At 39.8% G+C, this 25,108-nt stretch overlaps 1 protein-coding gene and 1 long non-coding RNA gene across 2 annotated transcripts in view; one reads left to right on the top strand and one right to left on the bottom strand.

Moving 5' to 3' along the window:
- Positions 1 to 10,245, bottom strand: part of CSTF3 (cleavage stimulation factor subunit 3) — a 51,845-nt gene extending 41,600 nt beyond the window's left edge. Inside the window, exons 1-2 of the mRNA XM_064452794.1 lie at positions 10,025 to 10,245; positions 43 to 144 (exon numbers count right to left, since the gene is read on the bottom strand). Coding sequence (XP_064308864.1) covers positions 43 to 144; positions 10,025 to 10,054 — 132 coding nt within the window. The 5' untranslated portion in view covers positions 10,055 to 10,245. The remainder of the gene's footprint in view (positions 1 to 42; positions 145 to 10,024) is intronic.
- A 47-nt stretch (positions 10,246 to 10,292) lies between these two features.
- Positions 10,293 to 25,108, top strand: part of LOC135313514 (uncharacterized) — a 29,712-nt gene continuing 14,896 nt past the window's right edge. Inside the window, exon 1 of the long non-coding RNA XR_010373151.1 lies at positions 10,293 to 11,066. This is a non-coding gene — a long non-coding RNA (uncharacterized LOC135313514). The remainder of the gene's footprint in view (positions 11,067 to 25,108) is intronic.

Raw genomic sequence — 25,108 nt, 5'->3', positions numbered from 1 at the left:
AGTGGACCATAGATAAGGAAATGTAATCCTATGTCACTAAACCTGTGCCTCTCGAATGAGAATGCTCCAAGCGTCAAGGTCATATGGATTTTCTTCTAATTTCTTTTCAGCTTTCTTCACTTTTTCTGGGACATATTCAGCAGCCTAGAAAAATTAAAAAGACGACATAAGAGATCACAAGTAGAGCTTGAAAAGTTTTGTCCCAGCTACCAAGTCAAGCTAACAACAACATTCTGACAATGTAACATTCCAGATCTCAGTTTTACACTTCAGTTAATAAATTTTAATTTTATCTGGAAAACAGGTTGTCCCAGTAAAAGAATGCACCCTTGCCACAAGAAGTTCTACATATTTGGTAATCCAGCAAAAAGTTAGACTAAACTGACTATATGTTTCTAAAACACATTTGAGTTTGCCAGAAAATTTATTGCACTATGAATTTTAAACAGTTTTACCAACCTGAAATTTCTAAGGTGAAAAACGCAAATTGAGACTGATTTTTCTATTACAGACCCCAGCCAAACAAATCCCAGTTACTGCACGAGTCATTCTGTATATGCAGGACAGGAAGTATTTCGTATCATAAGTTACAGATTTCACAAGAAAACCAGATGATGACAGTTCTAGCAGCAACATATATCTTACCCAAGCACAGTTTGTTAACTTTCTGACCTGTCAGTCAGTGCATTCCTACAGTTGCCTTCCTGTAGCTTTGATACTAACTACCTTAAACACTTTTTTTACACTCAGACATTCGTATTGGAGTTTAAAAGCTTTTTTTGATACTAAAAGCTTTACCAAATTGAATGTTAACTTGTTAACATAGTTACTATTACAGTATAGGTTTAAGAGCTCTTTTAAAGACTTGCAGAAATACCTTACTTTATGATCTCCAGAAATTTTTTTCCAGATTCAACAGTTAGCACAAGGTAGATCAAAATAATTACAATCTGATTATCACATACAGACAAGCCATAAAATACATGCTTCTTACAACCCTAAGTGATATGAAGCTTTTTATTAAGCATGAAATATTGTTCTGACCTGTATTCCAAGCAGCTTATTTACTAACTTTCCAAACTTCACTCATTTTCAGGCAGGCGTTAGCAGTCCCAAATCACATGATCAAGTAAATTCTTGCCTTCGTGAGATGTAACAATATTAACCTGTAAATTATTACTCTGAGACCCTTCTTGTGAAATTTTACAACTTAGCTACATCATTACTGTTAGAATATACGATTCTGTATTGTATAGTGCAGTGTGACTGATTTACTGTACAGAAGGTTCTAAAAAAACCTGTCAATGGCTAACAGATTTTTTTTCATGAAATTTTAATTCTTATTATTGGATCCAGGTCAACACATATCTCTGAAGATGAAAAAGGCAGTAAACAGGAAAGAGAACTGATAATACTATCAAAGGTGCCATCACAGTTACAAAGGGAAAGAGAAGGTAACTAGACAATACACAGGTATGACTTCTGGTAAAATTAACAAGCATGACTATTGGGCATCACTACTGCACATTACTCCTGAAGGAAAGCAGATGTTCCAAGAATACAAATCCAAGGTATTATTAATGGATTTTAATGGAACACCATTGGCAGTGGCATTATACAAGGATAAGCTGCCAGTGAAGTATGTTGTACAACGCATTGAGTTAAAAAAAGAAAAAGCTGGAGCTAGCAAATGCAGTAACCTGAGTTACTTAGGAACATCAACTTTATTTTCAGGAGTGTCCTGCCCCTTTGCTTTTGTCAACCTCTGCAAATGCACTACGATACAACAGTTGCTTATGTTATACATGGCAATTCAACTTGATAATTTAAAAAAACTACCATATTTTGGAATGTTTTCAGCACTACCAGTTTTTGTATGTCCTACTGGCAGGATATAATTCAAGGCATATCCCTTAAAATATTTTAAATTAAATGTACTTATAAAATGGACAAATGATCAAAAATGTTTCAGAACCGTTAAACTGACATGTAATAGCAGCCATGCATGAAAGGGAAAAGGGAAAAAAAATCAGTAGGAGGGGCTTTATAGGAGTTTAATGACCATTCTTCTTTTTGATTCAGTTTTCAAGTAATTCTTAACATCTATTGCTCAGTGCAAAGCAGTGTAGCTTGGAAGGCAAGTATCAAGTCCCACAAAGTAAATTATAAAATTACTGATTAAAAAAATCAGATTAAAAATTAGTAGCTCAGAGTTGTCAGCTCAGAAGTAGTAAATTTAAAATTACCATGAGTATTTTTACGTCCCTAAGTCCATCAAAATTTTTACTGTAATACTGCACATTACAGTTCAACTGATACAGGCTTAAGACGCAAAACAGTATGAACTAGTGCTTTTATTTATTCCAAAATGACATACATAAACATATTTCATCTTACAGAACACAGCACTGAAGCTGAAATTTCCAAAGTTTAAAGACTACTCATATAAGTTTTCTCTACAGATGACCCAAAGTTGAAATGTTGTTTATTCAATAAAGCATTAATTCAATCAGTGGTAGGCACTGCTTCTCATTATATTTCATTTCAGTGAAATCTACTTGTGTCAAATATTGTGTACTGTGTCTAGTTTTGGGCCCCCCAGTTCAAGAAAGACAGGGAACTGCTCAAGCAAGTCCAGTGGAGAGCTACCAAGATGGTGGGGGCTGGAGCATCTCCCTTATGAGAAAAGGCTGAGACACCTGGGGTTGTTCAGCCTGGAGAAGACTGAGCGGGATCTTATCAATGCTTATAAGCAAGTAAAGGGTGGGTGTCAGGACGATGGGACTGGAATCATTTCAGTGGTGCCCAATGACAGGCCAAGGGGCAACGGGCACAAGTTGGAACACAGGAAGTTCCACTTAAATATGAGAAAAAACGTCTTTCCTGTGAGGGTGCCAGAGCAGTTGAACAGGCTGCCCAGGGAGGCTGTAAAGTCTCCTTCCCTGGAGACATCCAAAACCCACCTGGATGCGTTTCTGTGCCCCCTGCTCTGGGTGTGCCTGCTCAAGCAGAAGGGTTGGACAAGATCACATTCTAGAGGTCCCTTCCAACTCCTGCCATTCTGTGATTCAATCAAGCACATACTATTCTGCGTTCAATTACACAGAAATGACTATCAGGAGTACTATTAATGTCAGCTGCAATAAAAAAACCCCACCCCTTAAAAACAACTGAAGCATTTGTGGAAGCACAGGGTACTGCACTGTAAGTAGTGACTTTCAAACAGGAAAAAGCAGAATGGGCCATTGAAGCACACAACTTTTAGTAGTAGTTCAGTTGTACTATCTCAAACTTTTCCACTGACTCACAGAACTCAGCTGACGCTGCAGTGAAACAGTGTCCAGGAATTTGACTTCACCTATGCAGGTATAGGGCAATAAACTCAAAGGCTGAATTAAGCTGGTGAAAAAGTAAATGCTGGTAAGATGCATAATCATAGCAATCCTACATTAATTTTGTATGTTTGATACAAGACTCTTAATCCGTGTAAGCAGCACAATAAAATATTCATTTTTTCACTGGAAAAAAAAAAAAGGCTAATTTCCTAAATTAGCAAATACGCACTTAGCAGCAGCAGATTAAGTTGTCCATGCAGTTACAAGAGACAAAAATTACTGGAGCTCTACTCAATTTAAAATAATGGTATGATCAGGGTTTAAACTGGACTACTTGGAATTGCAAGAATGCAAGAAAACACCCAACTTCTTATAAGGCCAGTCAGCACTCCTTCTCCTGTCCCTATCCATCTCCAGGTTAGGTAAAAGCCATCCACATTTTAGAGAGGCAAACTGCACTGCAGTCAAATCAGTGTCCTGGTTACATCTGTGCTAAAGTAAGGCCTCATTACCTTACACCTTCACAAATAATCACTTCTAATACATTGCAGAACTCAACACCTGGGATTTCCAGTCTGGACCATTTTGCCAGAAGTAGGAGTGTGAGCAAAGATGCATTCAGTTACACACCAAACCATGTGAGGACATTTACTGCTAGCATACAGCGAAAGGGAACAAGGAGCTTGACTTTTAACCTAGCTCAACTACAGCCAGAAAGACATTTGATCCCAGTTTTCAAAACTGCATGGTAACTGCACTCTGTGCTTAGATCTGCTGTTACCACAGTTCAAGGGTACGAGACTTTTGCATATGTCTTTTTAATTGTATTGGTTGCACAACAGCCGATATCCAGTATCCTGTGAATACTTACTCTTGAATATCTGTTCACTGCCATGACCCTGCCCCTAGATAAGTATTTTCAGTCCCTGCCTCTGGTTAGGAGGCACTTGAGTTAATATCATCCCGTAACAAGTGAGTTCAGGGAGTTAAATCAGCAGAAAAATAATCCTATTAGAACCATTTGAAAGCTAATCACTTTTCAACTTCTTGATTTCAGGATCAGATGTGATGCAGAATAAAGGATGCAAAACTGTACAGGACTTTAGCAGTCCCAACTTAGGTCAGCTTAAACTACCATAAAACTGCACCTAATCAGGTAGAAACTGGCTTTTAACTTTTCTTTACTGCCTGGGGAAAAGCTGCACAGAATTGTTTAATACAAACTGGAAAAATACTTTTTTCCTCTGCTTTTGACAAGTGTGTTCGGTACACCTCCCACATAATTGGGCTCCTATCCCACAAACAATCCACTCAAGATCATGGAGGGTTTTTTAGCACTTGAGGTTCCATGTTCATAAGTATCTATTATTACCATCTGGTCTGATGTTAATAATCACAGCTTCCCTTTTATTATTTATACACAAATAGCAATGGATTTTTAGTTTCACAGATATTAAGAGTGTAAAATGATCTTTTTGACCATAATTTCCAAAATCTGAAAACACCTAAAACCAAATTAACAAACAAGAAGTCTATGATCTCCTGCCTGCAAAATACATCAACTGCACAAAATCAAAACTTGAATTCAGAAAGGATGTCTGACAGAACAGGAACAGAAGAAACAAAGTTGACTTTCTGTATTCACTAGAAATTTTTTATCAATCGCCTCAAAGGAAGAATTCTTGGTTTATACCCTACTGCTATAAGCCACAGTTAACAGTTTCCCCAGGCCTCTGAGAATGAGCCCTCACAGCTCTATAAAGTAAGAAAATACCTAGCCAAACACCTCTTTCAACTATTTGTACCACCTAACACATCCAATTGCTTGAAGTATCCTCCTGTTTCCACAAAAGGATCTTCAACAGAGAAAAGGAAACATTTAAACAGCTGTTCCACATGTGAAGCAGCCAGTTTAATATGCTTTAAAAACTACCACTAGTTATCAAATAAGAACCTCTACAAACAAGACCTATACACCACTGTACACAAAAAGGCAGGAATTTTAATGGCTAGTTCAGTCAAATTGGTTCAACATCCAAAGGGAATTTTATGTCCATTAAGATAGAAGCTACTGTTTGGAGGTTTTGGCTGGCTGTTGCACAGTTTAGTATAGCCTGGACTGTAACAGACCCAATGAATATAATTTCAAACATATTAACATGCAACTTAACAAGCACTGTTAGTTGTCCAGTTAGGTTAATTTACAGGTTAGTCTAGCCTAAGCTTTTTTCTTAAAGTTTAGTTAGAGCTCTCTCTGCACAGAACAAGTTTTAAAATCCTATCCTTCAGTAACACATCCCTTCACTACCCTAGTTACCCATTATCAATCCTTACACTTTCTTGAATGTTTTTAATGCCTTGCCTTCTTCTATTCTACCACTAAGTCAATTCAATTGTGAACAATATCTTGAAAAAAATTTGTATCCTTTAAGACTGGGTCTCTATTAACAGACATAACCCAGCACATTCATCTTAAATTTTAAAAGGATACTTTTTAAAATACTGCCTTCCCCCAACATAATCTGGGATGTTTTATATCTCTGAACAAATCAAGAGTTTTATATTAGTAATGATTACCACTCTTCCCTCAATGGACTACTTTCCCAAAGATAGCATTTAGACAGACTCATTTTCTGCTTTAACTTCTTGATACACCTGGAACTTACTGACCCTGGAAATGCAGCTAAAATCTAGAGATTGTTTACAGCTGTGTAAAAATTGGGAAAAAACCACTGCACTACCAACTCAAAAGTCTTTCTCCACCAACCCTTGTCTTCATTCTGTGTATTACCCATTCCTACAGTAAATGTAAACAGTGACAGTAAACCCAGTACAGTATGCTCTTAGAGGAGTTTATTTCAAATGGCTCCTCCTGACATGCTAAACACACACAACCCTGCAAGATTAAACTTCTGCTTTCAGTATTTCACTCAGTGACATTTATTTTTAAAAATTTTAGCTAAAGTTAACTACAGTAACTTTTACTATTGCATTTAGAAATCAGAAATTTAAATGACATGCCTGCATCAAACAGACCTGAGGCATGAACACCACCAAGGAGTAGGAAGGAACAGAAGTACGAGAAGGAAACCAGAACAGACCACTTCAGAGGTCTTTTCTGTAGATACTGAGAAAATAGAGACATATTTTCCCCCTCACAGCTCAGTCTTCGACCAGATTCACATATTCACGTAAAGTAACGTGCACCACAGACTAGGGTACATATCTTCGAAGCGGTTACAGGAAGTATGAAATGCATGTTCTAGCCTTAAAAGATTAGAAGGCAACTAATGCAGGGGTAAAGCAAATACTGTATCGATATTACTTCAGATAAAATTGATGCCTGGCAAGTATATATTTTATTAAGTGGATAAAAACAGTGGTTCTGCCACAGTAGAAAGAGGCAGAGAGCACAACAAATTTAGGTCTTGTTAGACAGTACATGAAACAACCTCCACACAATGGAAATGAAACTAGATGTGTACATTAAGGTCCAGAAAAACAAAGACATACATAGGTGCAAGCATGAACTCTTTGTAAGCTCAATACATGAAGAGATTGGGAGGACCTTGTCAGGGAATTCTGACAAATAGTGGCAGATGCAGCCTCTCAGTCTACAAACATGGATTTCTGTTATGTAGACAGGGCTAAGTATTCAGTATTCTAAAAACCAACCTTTGAAATTCTAGTTTGTTAAACATCATGTAGACCTTGCCAGGAGTCTGGCAGGGACTTAACAGATTTTAAGTCCTGACTGCATTCAACTGGTTCTGCAGAAATTGATTTGGGCCCAGCATAGTTAACACTGCAAGAATTTAAAAAATACACTGCAATAGTGGTGGCTCCATCACATTTCTTTGCCCTCCTGCCCCTGTCTGTTCTACAATAATGACCCAAGGAGACAACATCATACCTAACAGTAGCTTTTCACCCAGCTCTTTTTGGAAGTCCTCTCCAAACCCTAAGATCTGGCAAGCAAGATGCAGACACCACTGTGTGTCAGAGAGTCAGAGCTAACAATTCTCATTTGTCAAAGATCTTTAACAGCTACATCATACAGTATCATGTGTACATCTTATGTACAACATAGATGCATAGATGACTGTACAGTCACCCCTCATACTGATCTAACAATGTGACCATCAATGAAAACGGTACCCAAAAACTCAGGAGCTGTTCATGGAACAGATGAAACCTGTAACAGGAAAGCCAGATGCAATCCAACCTCTGCCTATCCTCAGCTTCCTACAGAAAGGAATATTTAAAACCATAATAATATTGTGGATGTAAAGCCAGAGAACCTTTCAGACAGAACTAGGTTAAAATCTATAGCAGCTGCAGTGTGGGGAAGGGAGCATGGTACAACTGCCCCAATGACAATGCTTTGTTGCTCCCCCTTCCACAGAGACAAAGTGAATCTAGGCCCATCATGCTCAGTCAGACCACAGTTAGACTGGCATCAACACTTACTTAATGTACACCTGCCTCACTACACAACTGGATGAGTGGTAGCCTAGGGTGCAGAAAACTTCATGGTAGTATTGCTAAATACACTGAGATCAAATTATGGCCTATCTTAACATTAGCAGTAAGAAACAGAATTCTGCCGGGGTAAGGAGCAAAAAAAGTTGAGGACAGCTTAGAACTGAAGAAAATTGAAGGAAGGTAACTGCCCATAGCAAAATTAGAGACTTCTAGGAAACCAGAAGCCTTCGTAGAGAAGATGGAGTAGGGAAAAAAATAATTTAACCCAACCTACAAAAGAGTTAGGGGTGGGTATTTATTTATTTAAAGTGCACACAATGCGAAAATGGTAATCACAACAGGTAAAAAGGATGAACCTTAATATGGATTTAAAAAACCAAATTCCAAGCCATATATTAAACTACATGTTTTACATAGGCTGCAAACAATGATTTGCAATTTTTAGAATGCTAAAACCCTCTGTCATATGACATCAAAATATTTAAGCTGCTATTTTCCGGAATAGCTTTTACTTCAGTATGCAGACAAGAATTCAACCTTTTGCATATTAAAATCTCCCTTGCAAAAGAAAATAAAACTTAAAGTCAGTGTTGTTTTTAAGTTAAATAGTAACACATTACAAGCTACCGAAGCAGACTACTTTAACCAGCAGTTTAATTATGCAATGCAAACATCAATGTAATTCTTTATAAAATATATTGGAGTGGGTAAACTTAAATGTGAACATACTACACATCAGGATTATCAAAATTTTACTGCAGCATATTCTTACTTCTTTGGAGCCATCTACCTTGTGATTAAGTAAACCATTCTGAAGAATCTCTTGCTTAAATATACTACAAGTACACTTATTAACCTGACCAGCTTTGAGCGTACAGGCTAGTAATTCATAGGATATTTCCCTAATGAGACAAAAACTGGGTATTTTACATTCTGAGCACCTGTCTTTCCTACCCCCCTAGAACTGGGGACCTTACAAAGAGTTTACACACCACCCTTTCAGAGTACAGGCCCAGACATGCAGAAACATAACCTGTTTTGTAAAGAGACTGACATTCTACAAAGAAAAGCTTCTTAAGGGAACACTAAGCCATCATCTTAAGTATTTTTGTAGGTTACATTGGCTGCTAAGGCATGCCACAGTGTTATCAATCGCTCCTCCCTCAGTCAGGAACTTTCATCCAATTAATACTGATTTTAAACACAGCCCTAACTATTAAAAAAAGCTTATTTAGAGAATTCTGCCAGTAAGTAGGAGATCATGATAATACCAGATTTGAAGAGATTACATACAACACTGACTGCACCTGCCCAGAAAATAATGAGTTATAATAAATACATATTTCAGTGTATTAAAAAAACAAGCCAAACCCAACTGAAGCAGTGGCTATTCCCCCCAAGAGCACGAATGCTATACTGCAAAGACTTTTTATTAAATAAATATATTTTAATTGTTTTTAATATAAAGTTGTTTTAAGAATGCCTTATTCTGGAGGAAAAGGGTATTGTTAAAGAGGTAGACAGCCTCGTATGTTAAGCGCGTATATCCAGCAAGCGTCCACTTTACAGAATACTACGAATGTATCGGTATAAACAGCTTTTCCGGGTTTCAATTTTCTTCTGGAGTGTACTCAATGACCACCAATAAATGGGATCGGGAAAGCAAAGCTCTTTGGAGCGTTTATTGTTCACCTCGACCTGAATTAAAGTTTGCTTACAAGGAACCCGAAGGCCGAAACAGACGTAGTTTGGAAGCGTTACCGGTTTTACCGCGAGCGGGCGTTGGGAGCGGCCCCGCGCACCCCCTTCCCCCCGCGGAAGGCTTCGCTGACGGAAGAAACTCGAGTTCCTCAAAATGGGTGTGTGCGGCGGGGGAGGGGAGCCCTGCGGCGGCCGCGCCGCGCTGCTGGGTAGGCCGGCGGGGCTCAGGGGCGCAGGGAAAGGGCCAGGGCGGCGCTCCCGCCCCGGCCGCGCTCCCCTCAGCCCCCGCCGGGCGGCCCACGGCGCTGCCACCAGCCCCACAGGCAGCTCCAGGCGGCGGCCGGCCCCGTACGCCGCGCCACACGCTCGGCCCCGCCGGGGCCTGCACAGCGTGGCCGCTCCCAGGCAGCCCCGGGCTGGGCCGGGCCGCCCCGGCACCCCCGCCCCGTACTGTCTCCTTCTCAGGGAGCGGCCTGCCACCTCACCCTCCTCCTCCTCCTCACCTGGTCGCCAGCGGCGCTCTCTCCAGACATGGCGTGTTAAAACAGGGCTGAGGGCACAGAGGCCCCCGAATAGATTAAAAACCCCTTTAAAAAGTGCCCGCTGCCGCGGGCAGCCCCACCGGCCGCGCCGAGCGCCGCGGCCCGCAGTTCCAGTAGCGTTAGCAACAAAATGGCGGCGGGGCAGCTCCGGCCCGGCTTTCAGCGGGGGCGGGAGGAGGAGCCGCGCCGCGCGGGGGGTGCCGGGAAAGGCCGGGGGCGGTGCCGGGCGGCCGCCGTGTGGCGGGAGGAAGCGCGTCATGACAGCGCGCGCCTCTGGGGCGGAAGTGGTGAGGGAGTGCGTCCTCTCGCGGGCGGGCTTGGGAGAGGCGCTGGTGGTGGGACCCGGTACCGGCCCCGGCCCCGGCCCCGGCCCCGGTACAGGCCCGGTCTCCCTCCCGCTGGTAGCCCCGCCCGCCTCCCGCCGCGCAGGGGCAGGGCGAAGCCGCCCCGGCGCCGCGAATTGGGCGTTCTCTGTAGGGCGCTCGGAGGCTCGCGGTGTGGGCGTTTTCTCCCGTGGCCGGGTCCCCGTTCTCTGGCGGGCTGCTTGTTGAAGCTCTGAAGGGCGGTCGGCAGAAACTAGGAGGCTTGAGTGACCTCTAGCCCTGGCCCTGCGGGCTCGTCACGGGCTCTTTCGTTAACGAAGCATTGCCTCTCGAGCAGTCGCTTCTCTGCAGCAAGCCGGCACTCTGCCCTCGGTGAGGGAGCCTTAGCCATGCCTGTTAGCAGCACACCCAACCCTTCCATTGCACAAGAGCTCTTGTTAATCAGGGAGGCAAGTTCAAAGACAGTCTAAGAGGTCATCCTTTCAAAAGATCTCAAGGACGTAGGAGGGAGCTCCCCCTAAACCTACTTCACTTTATTTACAAAGTAATCACCACTGTGTCGGTGAGAGAAGGGCTTTGAATTAGCCACTGCAGAGAAACTGCTGTATGAAACAAATTTATTGAAGGAGGCGTGGCCGATTCAAGGTGAAAGCTGACTTAGCTGCCTTCACAACAGCAGTGTAAGTGTTCTTAAAATTGTATAATACAGTCATGTTTATGCAGAAATATTTGAAGTAACTTGATACTAGCACTCCTTGGGTTCCCTTCTTCATCTTCCAAAAGTCACCTTCTTAAACCACAGTAATGTGTGGAAAAAGGACATAAAAAAACCTTATATGTAACCTGTCCTGAAGCTTGACCCAAGAAAAAGGGAGCAGATACTAAGCACTTGTTTGACCAATCGTGGACTAACATTTTTCTTTTCAGTATTGAAGAATTTTGATTCTGTTACTCTTCAGAAGTGAAATATGAACACACCTATCAATCTCTCCTGACAGATATGCTGTCCTGTTCTCCAATTGCTTAGAAAACAGTGATTTTGTGATACAATTCTAATTTGTTTCTTACGGGATGTTTCTTCCACGTCACAACAGGCTCCATTTTGAAAATATTTGGTACATAAATACAATTTCTTCCCTAAAAAATGCATTTCTAATTCATCAGTGTGATGTTTTTCTATTTCCCATCTAGGAACCAATTCCTTATAAGTAATTGCTTAAAGCAATGCTGGTGAAACTTCTAATTAGATAATACATATGTTATTCTAGGTCTACAGAGTGTCAGCAGGCTTAGTAGCCTCGTTGAAATTTTGTTCTAGTTCTTTGGTTTTTTTATTCAAGTATATTTCTAGTCTAATTTTAGCTGCTTCTAGCTTTGGGATTGCCTTCTTCAGTTTCTTAAAAAGATAAAGATGTTTTAGAAAGATGAGAGCACCAACGACATCTTGCTTATCTGATAGAATGAGTTAGTAAAGAGCAAAATAAATGATGCCTAATGTTATTAAGACTTCTGTTCCTTCTGCCCTATAGCCCCTCACCCCACATAATAAAGTGCTATCTCTTAAGCTGATGTTGGTCTTGATTTCTGTAATTCCATGCATAGAACAGACCTCGGGCAAAACCCTAGCGGCTGTAAATACAAGTAGTGCCTATTCCCTCTCTGTCAAGTGTTGCTGTGATAGCTTCAATTAATTGCAGCTCTAATACAGGGCCTTAACTCTAATGGATTAGTTGGAGAAAATTAAAGGGAGCACTGATGTATAGAAAGAAAATTAAATTTTAAATTCGTACTGATAAGTGGTACCTTACCACTTCAGCCCCAATAGCTTGCCTTCTTTTTCAGTTAAATATGAACTTTTTCACAACTGTGTGATAATTAAGATGTTTGTTTTGGTGTGAATCTCAGAGGGGCAGTATTACTTGTAAAACCTGTGTGTAAATGATAGGTTATGTTTCAAAGTAACTTTGAAAGAGTTTCTGTGTCTTAAATTTAGAGTTTAGATATAACAGTGTTAGTTTAACTCAAGTTTTGCCTTGCTGTAACTTAGATTTGGGCCTCATGCAAAAATCTACTGGCTTGAGTTCAGTAGTGCTGTAAGTTTATGTTAGTTGACCCATTTGACAGGCTGATTTGGAGCTTTCTTAGTGATGGTATGGGAGCAAGTAATGGGGATGCAGTAGCTAAGCTTACATCAGCTACTTAGTTGCTAATTCCTCCTGCATAACTCAAGCGTTGTCTTAGAATGCAGCTGTTTCTTCCCTTCTTTCTGAAGCTGCGTCATCTTGAGCGGAGTAGCTCAACGTTTCCAGCCCGAGGCAACTGGAGCAGTGAAGGCATGATTACAGACCCGTCTGCTTGGGAAGGCTGTGCTTTAATTTTCAGATGGTTTGTGATATCAAAGCAACAGGACATTGCTAATATGTACTATGCTGTAGTGATTCATGCTTAGTTTGGTTAATTGACATGAAACTTAATGGAAAGCTATGAGTTAACAGGGAAACTGTTGTGGATTATACTGTTCTGTAAGTGTTGCAGAAATTGAAAACTAATCTGAAACTGAACATGGATTGAAGACTACTATACCTACAGTTCAGTGGTACTTAAATATTTCTGCTTGGAAAAAATAGATACAAATTATGTGTCACTTAGAAAAAAAAAAAACGGAGAGAAAATGAGATCTTAAACCAAATACATGTTGAACCTTAAAGGCTGCCAGGCCAAGATCTTGGCAAACCATAAAGTGGAGCAAACTTTAAAGGAAACTGCCTTCACGGAGTTGGGGCAGTGGTTATCAAATAGAGTTGACATACCTGTCTTCCAAGTGATTTTAGCTGCCACAGCAGATTACTTTTTAATACTAGTTATGAAATAGCAGGTTTTGTGCAAACCCTTTTAGTGCAACTCTATAACCACTAAAAACATTGCTCAGAAACTTATTTTCAAAAGGATTCCCTCACAGATATAATTATGTCTGCTCAATGCTAGAGAGAATGTTTACAGCTCTTAGATTTGAACTGCCCTATTAATTTATATGGGTTAATGCTGATGCTCAAGCTTCATGAATGCAGAGGACGCTGGGAATTCTCCTCTCCACTCTGTCATAATATTATTGGAGGCTGTGGGTTGTGTCACCCCTCCTCTAAGATGGATTTCAGTATACATAGGGTAGAGACACGTCAACCTGAAAACTGAGAGAACCCTGTCTTGAAATTGGCCAGGGTGATGGTGGACCCTGTTGTTTCCTCAGGAGCCCATAATCTGTCCTTTTATTGACAACACCATGGGAATTCTGTGAACCAAAAAAAAGAAGGTAGTCTAGATTTATATTCCTATAGGCCATAATTAAGAATGAAATTCATCTTTCTGCCAAACTGGTTATGCCTCCCATTTGACATCCACTGGTTTAGAGTGAGGCGTGTCTCACTAATTGGTTGCATCAACAGCAAAGATGAGGAAGGAAGCAAAACCCAAGCTAACGAGCTTTGCTGAGTTTGTTTTCTTGGGCTCTGCACTGGCACTGCTGGAGTTTGTGGTGAAAAGTCAAAGAAGATTTGGGTGGTTAGGAGGAGAAGGTAATAGCACTCAGCTGAAAATGGTGTCAGCTGACAGGAATGTCAGTGTATGAAACTATTTGCCTGGATAGGAGCTGCAGCATCGGATCTGTTGCCTGAGTAATACTCTCTGAAATAGGTTTCTTTCTGGGCATTTTTGCTCTCTGATCATTGTGTCATGTGCAGCACAGTGCTACAGAGAGCTTTTCTTTGCTCTAAATAAATGATTTACAGCTGCTGAAGTAGAAGAATGGAGCAGTGAGCCGCTCTCTCATTATATGAGACTCAGACTGACACATGCACTATGGGGTTTGGAATATGGAAGAATTTAATATCTCAGAATTATTCAGCTTGGGTATTGGATCTGTTGCCAGATACAGTAGTGGTCTTGTTTATCATCAGTAGCTGGGGAGGAGTTGTCTTATTTTGTTCTAGTTCTGCCTTGTTTCCAATTCATGCCTTCTGTTATCACCTTTCCCGTTTGACTACTGTAGGCAATCTGCACGAGAAAGGCATGGTAGGCATATGCTGTGTGGGCGTTATTCCAGCTACCAGTGTCTGAGGTGCTTTGATTATCACCCCAGTAGAGGTTTACAATATGGAAAGTGCAGAGAAGGTCATGTGTCGTGAAAGGTGTCTAGAATACAGGAACAGAAACATAAGTTATGACAGCAATAGCAAAGGATGAAAATCTGTGTCCCATTACCCAGGGAATCTGGGTTTCATGATCACACTCTGTTATGAAATTAAAAAGAAGGAATCAGTGACATGCAGTGATAAATTATGTGGGTGTAATGCAATGAAAGGAAGTTTATTTTCTGGAGAATAGAGAGAAATTTGTCAGGTTTTAAAATTAGTTTAGTTAAGGGTGAAACTAGTTTAGAAATTTAGTATATAAGCAGAGAACAAAGGTGAATGGATTAGTGAATAACTAGGGTGAATAGTAGAAAATAATTGTAGCAGACTGCGTAGTTGCAGTAATGTATTTTAAGAGTGTAGTAAGATGTTAAAATTATGGATTGAATTCTAGCCTCCTCAACATCAAATAATTTACTTGAATTGGCTGTCATTTAATGCTATTTAACACAGCATTTCCTTGTTTACTTTTTGAAAGCAGCTTTTCAGCTTTCCAAGAAAAGTATAAATAATCCACATGTAGGTGAAACAAGCTTTTTCTAAATCTACTTCTGTTCTTACTCCAGCATTCTTTCCCAGCATAAGCAGTCATTCTCTTTCTATAACACTACTTGCTGTTGTGGATCAGTATTAGTATTCATCAACATTTATTTATATTACCTTGTAGATTCTTTGGAAAATTTACCATAATGAAATGAAATCCGAAGCTGGATCTCTGTCTCTGTTTAAAACGGTATTTTAATGATGAAACATTAAGCAGTGGAAATAGTGCTGAAAGTTGTTTAAGCCAACAGCTGGATATCCTCAGAGGCAGGGTTACATTGGGGTTTTTTTCTTAAGGTTTATGGACAGATATTTATGGATGTACCATTTATAGCCTACATACAGTGAGTCCAACATGTCCTGAATGCTTTGGGTGTATAGTATGTGTGCAGATCTGTCCTCCAGTACATGTACAGTCAGTCTCGCATGTCCAGTAGACATTTCTATGGCATTCCTGCATGCCTACCACCAGGCTGCAACAGTGTCCAAGTGTCTGCAAACTGGAGAGAAACTAACATCCAGAAGTTCTGTCTGGACAAAATTTTCAGGCAGGAAAATGGAAGAAATCTCAAGAAACTCGAATTGCAGAACAAAGTTTAAAAAAACCCCAAAACCAGAAAACCCACACAAACAAACAAAACACCAAACAACAACAACAACAAAAAACAACTGAATAATGCTATTTGTCTGTGTACTGGGTTAAAGTGGAGTCCAAAACAAGCCTTGCAGCTAGAGGAATAAAGGGAAAGTAATGTATGCAAACACAGCAGCGCAGTCCACTCCTCGCAGCGGTCTCAAATTTTTGAGTGTTTGACTTTGTAACCTAAGTATTTTTGAAGTAGTTAAAATGTGTTTAGCGACGGCTACTATAGCTAGGTCTCTTGCAGCTTGTCCCTGTTGGTTTGTGACCACTCCGTGTCCCCAGCACTGTGACTCACCCGGGAGGTGGCAGACAACGGCCACTGCAGCTCGTCTGGGAGCTGGGCGAGGGGACAAGCAGCACGTACCTGGCAGCCGCCCAGCAGAGGAAATGGCATGGCGGTAACTTTGGGTCTTTTTACGTCTAGATTACAGGACTTTTTCCTGCCACATTACTATTTGACATCAGAAGTGGCTTTCTATGAATCCTACTATGAGTCACGGCTTGCAACGATGAATCATTTTTAAAGTATAACACACTTGTAATTGGTGTTGCTCACTTTTGCATACCAGTATTCAGCCTCAGTTGTTTACTAGTGCATCCTTCGTTTGGTTGTAAATACATAGACAATGCCTTTTAAAAACATAGTGTTGATTGCAGTTATTTCTCACTTAGGATCAGTGATATAAAATTAAGTGTTAATTGTGGTTGTCTGATATACTACTGGAGTGCTTCCAAAAACGTTAGTGATTAACAGCAAATAAAATTTTTCTAAGCATAGTGTTGCCTGCACTCAGATGCCTTCTACTTAGCTGGATAATCCAATCATCATAAGATGAGGGTGTAAAAGTAAGTTTATAAGACATTAGATGCTATTCGTTTTCTTAATATATTGGAATACATAAACACAGAGCATCACAGGTTTCTACCTCAGGCTGTTTTGGGTAGAACTCTTGTTTTCTTAAATACAAGTTGTGCTCAAACTAGGAGGTTCACCCTGCTAACACAAATCCTACCTATTCAAGCGCTGTGTTTGTGCAGTCTAGAGAAACAGGAAAGGTGGAACTGGCCAACCAGTCCACCTGTAATGGGGTTGGGGAGGTTGCTATGCGACTATAGTATTTGATGTTTTACTTGAAAGCTCAGCTCCAGGAAACAAGGGTTTACATAAGAAACAATCAATCAATCTTTCTTTCTTCTAGGTTAGTTTCTTTCTATTACGAAACAAAGCTTGTTTGAGTGATCCAAGTACATCGCAAACTCTCAGAAATCTAGAAGCAATGTGAAAGAAACAAAAGTTGAGGATTGTTCTATTCTCCTTATTTCAGGCAAGATTGACTTACAAACCTTGGAAATGCCAATACCCTCCTGCTGCTGGAATAGCAATCCCCCTCCTTCCACGTTCATGGTGTACAGCTTGATCCACAAAGTATTCCTTGCCTCAGTTCACCTTCAAAACCTATTGTGACTCTCCTGTGTGTCTCACCTTAAGCTATACTTCTGTCTCTAATGCAGCTATTGTCAGAGTTTATGGTTATCAAAGTTTATTTTGAAGAACTAACTAACGTTTCTGCCCTCTCTGCAAATCTCCTATACTGGTGATGTTACCTAGTCCAGTTAGGCTTGCACGCTGCACTTGAAGTAACAGCTCCCTTTGAAAATCCCTGTGTAAATTTACCTTGGCAGATTGCGTGCTCTTCGAGTTAAGGATTATGTTTTCATATTTATCTATGAAGCATCTGGGTACCATGGTGATCAGATCAGACAAGCAGTCAGTTAAATGTTAACTGACAATGCCAGGGTCCTTTTCCTTAAGAAGTTGGGCTTCATGTTAAGAGCACTGTGTTCTCTAGTAAAAACAGTGTTTCCAAGTGTTAGTGTGTGCTATTTTTTAGTAAATTAATAGGGACACAAAGCTAAGGAGGTGCTTTTACATTCTCTTTATTGGCTCAGCTTATAGTTAGCAGTGAAGTTACTGCATGTGAACCTCAGTAACGATACCTCAGATCAACCACCACATGCTATAGTAAATATGCATTGGTTTTGTATTTCTGAAGTAACATAAAACTGCACTTTGAAATCTTAGTTAAAGGAAATATCTCCTCCTAAATATAAGAAAAAATATCCTTCAGGTCAACAGTCTGAAAAGTATTGCCTCTTCTAGGCAGCTCTAATTACATATTGATTGTACTTATATCTTACATTACAGTTCATTTCATGTTACATTCAGGCATTTTTTTTTCCTTGTGTTATTTTGACAGTTTTTAAATAATAATACATGGGCGAGTGTTTACTCTGGAAAAGTAATTTCATTTTATTAGCATATGGAGAGCAATGAGGCAGAAAAGGGAATGTCATGCTTATATATTAACTCTTGTTCCATGTAGTAACTTTCCAAAGACTGTCTGGGGACGACTCCTGGAGAAAATTCCTCCCTGGTTATGGTACACTTTATCACAGGCAGTTTGTGAGTTGCTATTGCTATACAGCGAAGCAGTTAAAACCCTCAATGGTGAACTGCAAGGCAGGCCATCAAGCAGTTCTTAGATATTACTGTAAGTTTTTTTGCATGCGTGTGTGTGTGTATATGTAAAATTACCCAAAATGTAATGAGCTTATACTGATTTAACAGAAAAATGAGCGTGCAATGGATTTTTGTTATATTTGCTTTCTCTTTGACCAGAAATGATCTGCCTTTATTTTTCATCATTCAGTCTTTCTGTTGCCACTCTTCTTGCAGTAGTTTGTCCTGATTTATTCCTTAAAGCAACAGAACAAGAGCTGCTATGTGTCAGAAGCATGCATCCATTCCACTGTATGAAAAACAGATTTTCAATGCAAATTTGATTGAAAATGAATGAATCCCACAACTTCCCTTTTTATTTCTGTATTTCGTTAGAAATTATGAACACAGAAGGATGTATGTACCCCAGCACAGTTTGGGAATGCCCTCCACTCAGATGTGACCGTAGGTTTGGGAATACTGTCAACACTAATTACCTTGTAAATCCAAGTGCCCATTGCAAAAACTGTAGCTTTCCCAGTCACAAACATACTGCCAGCAGATCTGAAACAACTTAGCAGTAATTGTTTTCACAGAATGGTAGAAACTTGCCTTTGGGCTGTTGTTTGGATGCTGAAGGTACCAGGGGACTTTCTCACAAAGCTGAATGCATATAAAAAGCCCCGGACCTCCTGTGGGTTAAACATCAAAAATGTGCTTTCTGCAGTACGTGCTCATGTTTCTGAGTGAAATATAGCCTATGTAAGGATCACTGGTCTGTGAGAGCAGAACCAGTTCAGTCCACGGGTCTGTGTCAATGCAGTCTGACAAAGTTGCTGCTAGTGCTTTCATGGGCTTCAGCTCTGAAACTCCCATTGCTATCTCCTTGCGGAAATGTTGCATGCCTGGAGAGTCTCTTTCCTAGTGATTAGGGAGAACAGAATCTGTATCTATGTCATGTAACAGACTGCCCCTATGTTAACTTTGTTAACTACTTTGTTAACTACTGAGAAATTAATTTCAGGGGCCCTCTTTATCCCGTGACCACCAGGATGAACAGAGAAGTTATCCCTTAATTTCTTTTGGGTGCAAGCAAGGAGTAACATAGTATGGTGTGATACTGTATGGCTCAGAATACAGAGCCAAGCAGCTCTATTTGTCTACGTGCTGGTGGGATTGAGCACACGGCAGCAGCCTGGAAACTATCAACAATGGCGTAGTATTACGGAGGGATATACAAGTCTTGTTGAAAAACATGGGATAACTTACTTCTGGTTCACAAACTGAAGACAAATGTTTAGGGAGTATGATAAGCTAACTGATGACAGTGTGCATATGTGATAGACTCAAGGACAGCATGTAATAGTGTCTCATAGGTATTTGCTCATCAAAGGATGTAATTGTGTTTAGAAAAGCTGAAAGACAGCAGGTTTGGCTGGTTGTGTTAGAGTACTTAAAAGACTTAATGCATTGTGTATGTTATCTAGCTCAATGTGCCTTTTTTTTTTTTTGGCCATATCTTTGCCCTCCCACTTTGCTTTTTGTTTCTTCCTTTGCTGTATGACTAATTTTTATAATATGCTTTTGTTACAATTATGTGCTGGTTTTCATAATGAAATTCATTATGAATTCATTCATAATGAATCCTCTTCCTTCCTTTTGCTATGCTCCTTTTCAGGTTTGCTTTGAGAATTCATATGCTTATAAATTCATCATCTTTTTTGCACTTTTCTCACAGAAGCTATCTCTCTGTACTAGTTACCAGTGTTAAAGAACCATGCCTAAGCTATTTACCAAATCATTACATATCTGTTATTTTCCGAACGTATTCAAGTCTGTATGACCAGAAAAGTGAGAAAGCTGTGAGAAATATAATACCAACACAGAATGTTTCAAATATAGTGGTAAATGACCCTTACAATCATGATACATTTTGAAACCATATTTATTCATCTTTTCAAAGCCGTCAGAAGAATATTATAGATTAAAAAATGTTAAGGTTTTTTTCATCCCCCTCCTTTGTACCTGAAAGTTAGAGGATCTGCCACTAATACTCCAGCAGAACCACTGCTATCCGAGAGAACTGACTAGTTAGATTAAATACATACATAACAGACAAATGTCTATACAGCTTTTTAGAATGCCTATATCTACATGCGTCTATAAAATTGAGGAAACGGCTGCAGTTTCTCTTTCCCAGCTGTATTTCATTTGTTCGGATTTTTATATTTAACTCATATTAAAAAGGAGGACATACAGCGCATGATGGTAGCAACATAAACAAAGGTTTTTATGAAACCCAGATATAAAGTGTCTGGGTGAAAAGGCAATTTCAGTCCTGGATCTGGAAATACAGATTTTTATATTTTGTTTTAAATCCTGTTTAAAATATTTCATAATGTTAAAATACATTTTTGTTCAGACAGGCCTTAGGATCTATTTGGGCTGATGCTGTTGTTTTTGTATGCTCAGGGCACTGCTTAAACATTTTTCTCATATTTTGGTTGCCTGACATAGGGTTCTAGAAAACAAACGGAACTGTTACCAAATGTGGGACACAAGTTACGTACATCTAAGGTGATATAGCATGTTGCCTCAGAGCCATCTGACAGTTTTCTGGTAGCGTTCCCATCTATTTCAGTACAACATCTGAGTGACAGTGAACAACAAATGACTGAGAAATTCCAATAATGTAAGAAAGAGGAAAGAAACATAAGCAACTATTTTGAGAGAAGCTATTTTACCTTTTATTTTTGTGAATTCAGAAAAAGTATTATTCCTAATGATTATCTGAACATATATGATTCAATTAATTTATTTTGTATTTTAGAAAGATTTTGAGTAAATACATTTTCCCATTATATTGTGAGAACAAAAAGGTAAGGGAATACCTTAGGCACTTGTAAAATGGTAAAATTCAGAGAAAGGTTTGTGCTACTTTTCTGTGATTAGTGCTTGTAAATACTTACAGAATATCCTTTGTGGGAGTTGTCCAGATTTTTTACTGGGGGTAAAGAGGAGATCTCATTACTTGGCCTTCTGCATAGTTCTTTTAGGGACTAATGGAGTTTGTTTCTATTTAAAAAGGGCACATACCAAAAAAATTATCTGAAATGTTTAGAATGCAGTGTCAAAATGTGTAAGAATTAAACCTGCCACAGGCTAAAGCAGATGCCAAAAGCTCGAGGGAGGAGAGAGTAAGAGTAATAGCCTTTCTTTCCTTTCTTTTTATCCAATTTTGTAAATAAAAAAATTTTATATATGAAGCTAAATCTTCAGTGTGGCAAAGCCTGTCTCTCTGTAAGGAAGGGATTCCCTCCTTCAATACATAGGCACTCTTGAAGAAGCACTGAAGTTTACAGTCAAATTCATCTCTAAAGAGTAATGAATGCTGAAGATTGCAGTGTAATTTGAAAAATACTATAAAAATAAACAACAGCCAGACCTGGGGTCACCATTGCTAAAGAAGGAAAAATCCAAACATGCCATCTGGAGAGCGTGTGCTTTCCACATGGCTATCATTTCATATTGACTGTTGGATCCTTATTTCTTCTCCATAGATTGTCCTTGTCTTTGGATTAAATTCTAATCCTAGAGAAGTTAATTGAAAAGCTCGCAAAGATCTTGCTAGTGGACTGCTTTAAAGAATCACTTGTTATAAGTTTTCACAAAGCTCTGGCTGCGAAATGGGGTTATAGTGTATTCGAGGTACCATCTTGTTCTGAGTGCAATGCTGTTTTCTGCACATCAGATCTGTCAGATCCTGTAGACTGTTGCATTTTTCCCCTAATTGCAAGAACAATGTCTTGTTGTCCCTAACAATTACTATAAAAATACGAAAAGGCGCTGTAGTGGTTCCAAAGCAAATTGTATTTTTGACACCTATTGACCCTTCAAATCCTTTTAGGAACTGGCTATCTTTGGAAAAATCACAAAGTCATTATTGAATTGGCTTTCTGGCCTGCATTTTCTGCCTGTTTTCTGACCAGAAAAGCAAAAAAAAAACAACACCCACACAACAAACCAACCAAAACAAACAAAAAACCCAAACAAGGTTCAAATTGCAAAGAGCAAAAAAGTAACCAGCAGAACATATATTAGCTTGTTTACTTGCTTACTTCTTAAACTTCCCCTACCAGCTTTTGAGAATCCTGTCATATCAGTCTCTGCTATTCATAAAGCATCTGTCCTGCTTTTTTCATTGCTGCTTTTGCTACCAATGGTATGCTTGCAGCTCACCACTTCTTCTTTACTATAGGCTAGCTCTGTTAGCAAGTCAGCTTATGAAATCCAGAATGTGGTTTGGGAACTGTAAAATTTCACTAGTCTAGTGGATACTGAGCTGGAATATTTTCCTTGCAGGATCTTCCTTATTCTCTCTAAAGACTCATAACACCTTCCCCCCGACCCCCCCACCCTTTATTTAATTTTTTTCTGTCCTTTCCTCCTTACATTAATTGCATTCAGACAGGATTAAAAAAAAAAAGAAAAGATGATATTTAGGAAAAAACTCCAAACCCAGTACTCATACTCTGGTCATTTCTCTGGTATAATTTGTGCCAGTAACTGTGTCACGTTGCTCTGCGCAGCACTGGGATTTGCACTTGTGTCATGGGTGACAGAGTCTACTTCATATTCTCTTTGTAAATGTCAAGGTAAGAAGTAAACAGCCTCCTCCTGTAGCTTGAGGACTGCAGAGTACGTGCCATGGTACTCATTAAATTGTGCCCTGGTTTCCTCAAGTATCCTAGTGTAGGAGTTGTTACTGAGGCAACACAAGGACTACTGTGCAACTCCCATAAAAACAAGTCACTGGGGTGTGTCAGGCGTCGACACACACATACACAGTGGCTCTGGATTGAAAATTACCTTTTTTTTTTTAAGTTAAGCAACTGAGAAAAGCAAATGGGGATGTAAATAATAATGTAAAAAGAATGCTTAAAGTTTTTAAAATATTTTGATTTTATGTTACTTTTCTGTGCCCTGCTTTGGGTAGGAGAGAATAGAAATGATGCTTATCAGCTGTCCTGAGCCTGCCTGAAGCTGATGGGTGGGTGGCTTTACCAAATATAGCCATCTTCTCACCTGTCAGGTCTGATACTGAAGGTTGAGCAGAATCATTCCCTGATTAGACTGGGAACAGTAATTTCTCTATTTTGTATGGAGAAATTTCTCCATATAGCACTAGCGTTTTGTCTGTGCTGGCTGTACGAAGGTGTGGGGTGACCCAATGAAGGGTATGACTATGTTGTTCTGAACAAGCGCAGTTGTGATACCTGAAGTGTTATGCTGAAGTCACAGCTTTTCCATTTGGCTAGAAATAGATGGGAAGCAGAAACCTTTTCAGTTAACCCCAAATGAAAGAACAGTCCCTAGAGACAGGCAGCAGACACAGTTCTCTCATATTAAGTCATAAGTTGCATATAGTTATTTGTCTAACCTTTTTGGCTTTTTGTGTCTGTACAGCTGATGTTAATGCACCTGAAATAGAAAGTCTGAATCTTATATATTCATCCTTGTTTCATATTTTAAAGTGTGTATATTTATATATGTATGTATAAAAATACATATACAAATATGTATGACAGGCCCTTTTAATGGTAATCCCTGACCCATTCATTTGCATCATGCCCAGCTGACTATCATTTATCGGCTCTGTTCCCCAAGCCTATTTTGTATGTTAACATCCATGTTGTCCTTGCTGGTAGGATGGGCGAAGACCATAACTGTAATTACAAGGCACTGACAGGCTTACTGCATATACCATCTCTTGGAAGAAACCAATTTGCTCTTACCCTTCCTTGAGGCAGGGTACATGTAGATGCTGTTCGATGGTGTCCATTTGGAAGTCCTCTTGAAAATCCTTCTGGAAGTATAAAAGGCAGGCAAGCCTTGCAAGTGGTTGCCTAATACGGGTATACCTCCAGGTATACTTTCTGCTCAAATCCTGTGTTCTACAGTGCCTTTATAGTGGCTAAATGTTCTGATAATGGCAACCTCGGAAAGGTAATGTGAGATCTTCATGTTGTGGTGCATGTGTGGTTAGCTAATTTCAAAATTACTTGTTTTGGCAAGCTACCATATGTTGCCTAACAGTTGTTCCACAGGTACCACAAACAGATCCCAGAAATGAAAGGTCTCTTTGAAGTGCACCCATATTTTCCTTAGTAGGATTTGGGGGAATTTTGGAGTAGCTTAATTTGCTGTGGTGATGAAGTATGAGGGCATATATGAATTTAAGACCAGCTTGAAAGACCTGGGAAGAAGCATATTTCAGTGAGTGCTTTGGCTGTGGAATAAATACGTGTTAGGAAGGGGCTCCATCCCAGGCTACTCTTCCACCTGCTGCTGTATTTCCTTGCCAGCTTAGTTGATCAACTCATCTCAGACTGTAGCCAGATGATAAGACAGCATATAGGCACTCTGAATGCAAAATCAAGGTTTAAAAATGGAAGAAAAATAAACGTTGGAGTGCAGAAGGGCTAGAAAGAGGAGAAATCACAATAAAGACTCTGAATTACTGATGGTCCTAAGCTTGACTAGGCTAAAATTCTCTTCATGATTATAAATGTATGTTTAAAATACTGAAATCAGAAGTCAGGATGCTAACACATGTGGCAGCATCCTAGTGTCTAAAAAGGTTAGGCTGAAACAAAATGTATTCTACTCAAAACACATGCAGAAATCGGGGGGGGAAGGGGGAAGAAATGAGGGCTTCATCTTAGTGGGGTATCCAAGACAAACCTCTGTATCTACTAAATGATTTCTGCAAGGGTTGCTACATCCGTTGACCTCCATGCACAGGTTTTATTGTACCCGCCTGTAGGTACAGGAGACAGATTAGCTCTG

This window comes from Phalacrocorax carbo, chromosome 5 (assembly GCF_963921805.1).
Source record: "Phalacrocorax carbo chromosome 5, bPhaCar2.1, whole genome shotgun sequence".
NCBI lineage: Eukaryota > Metazoa > Chordata > Aves > Suliformes > Phalacrocoracidae > Phalacrocorax > Phalacrocorax carbo.
This window is presented reverse-complemented; position numbering and strand designations above follow the sequence as displayed.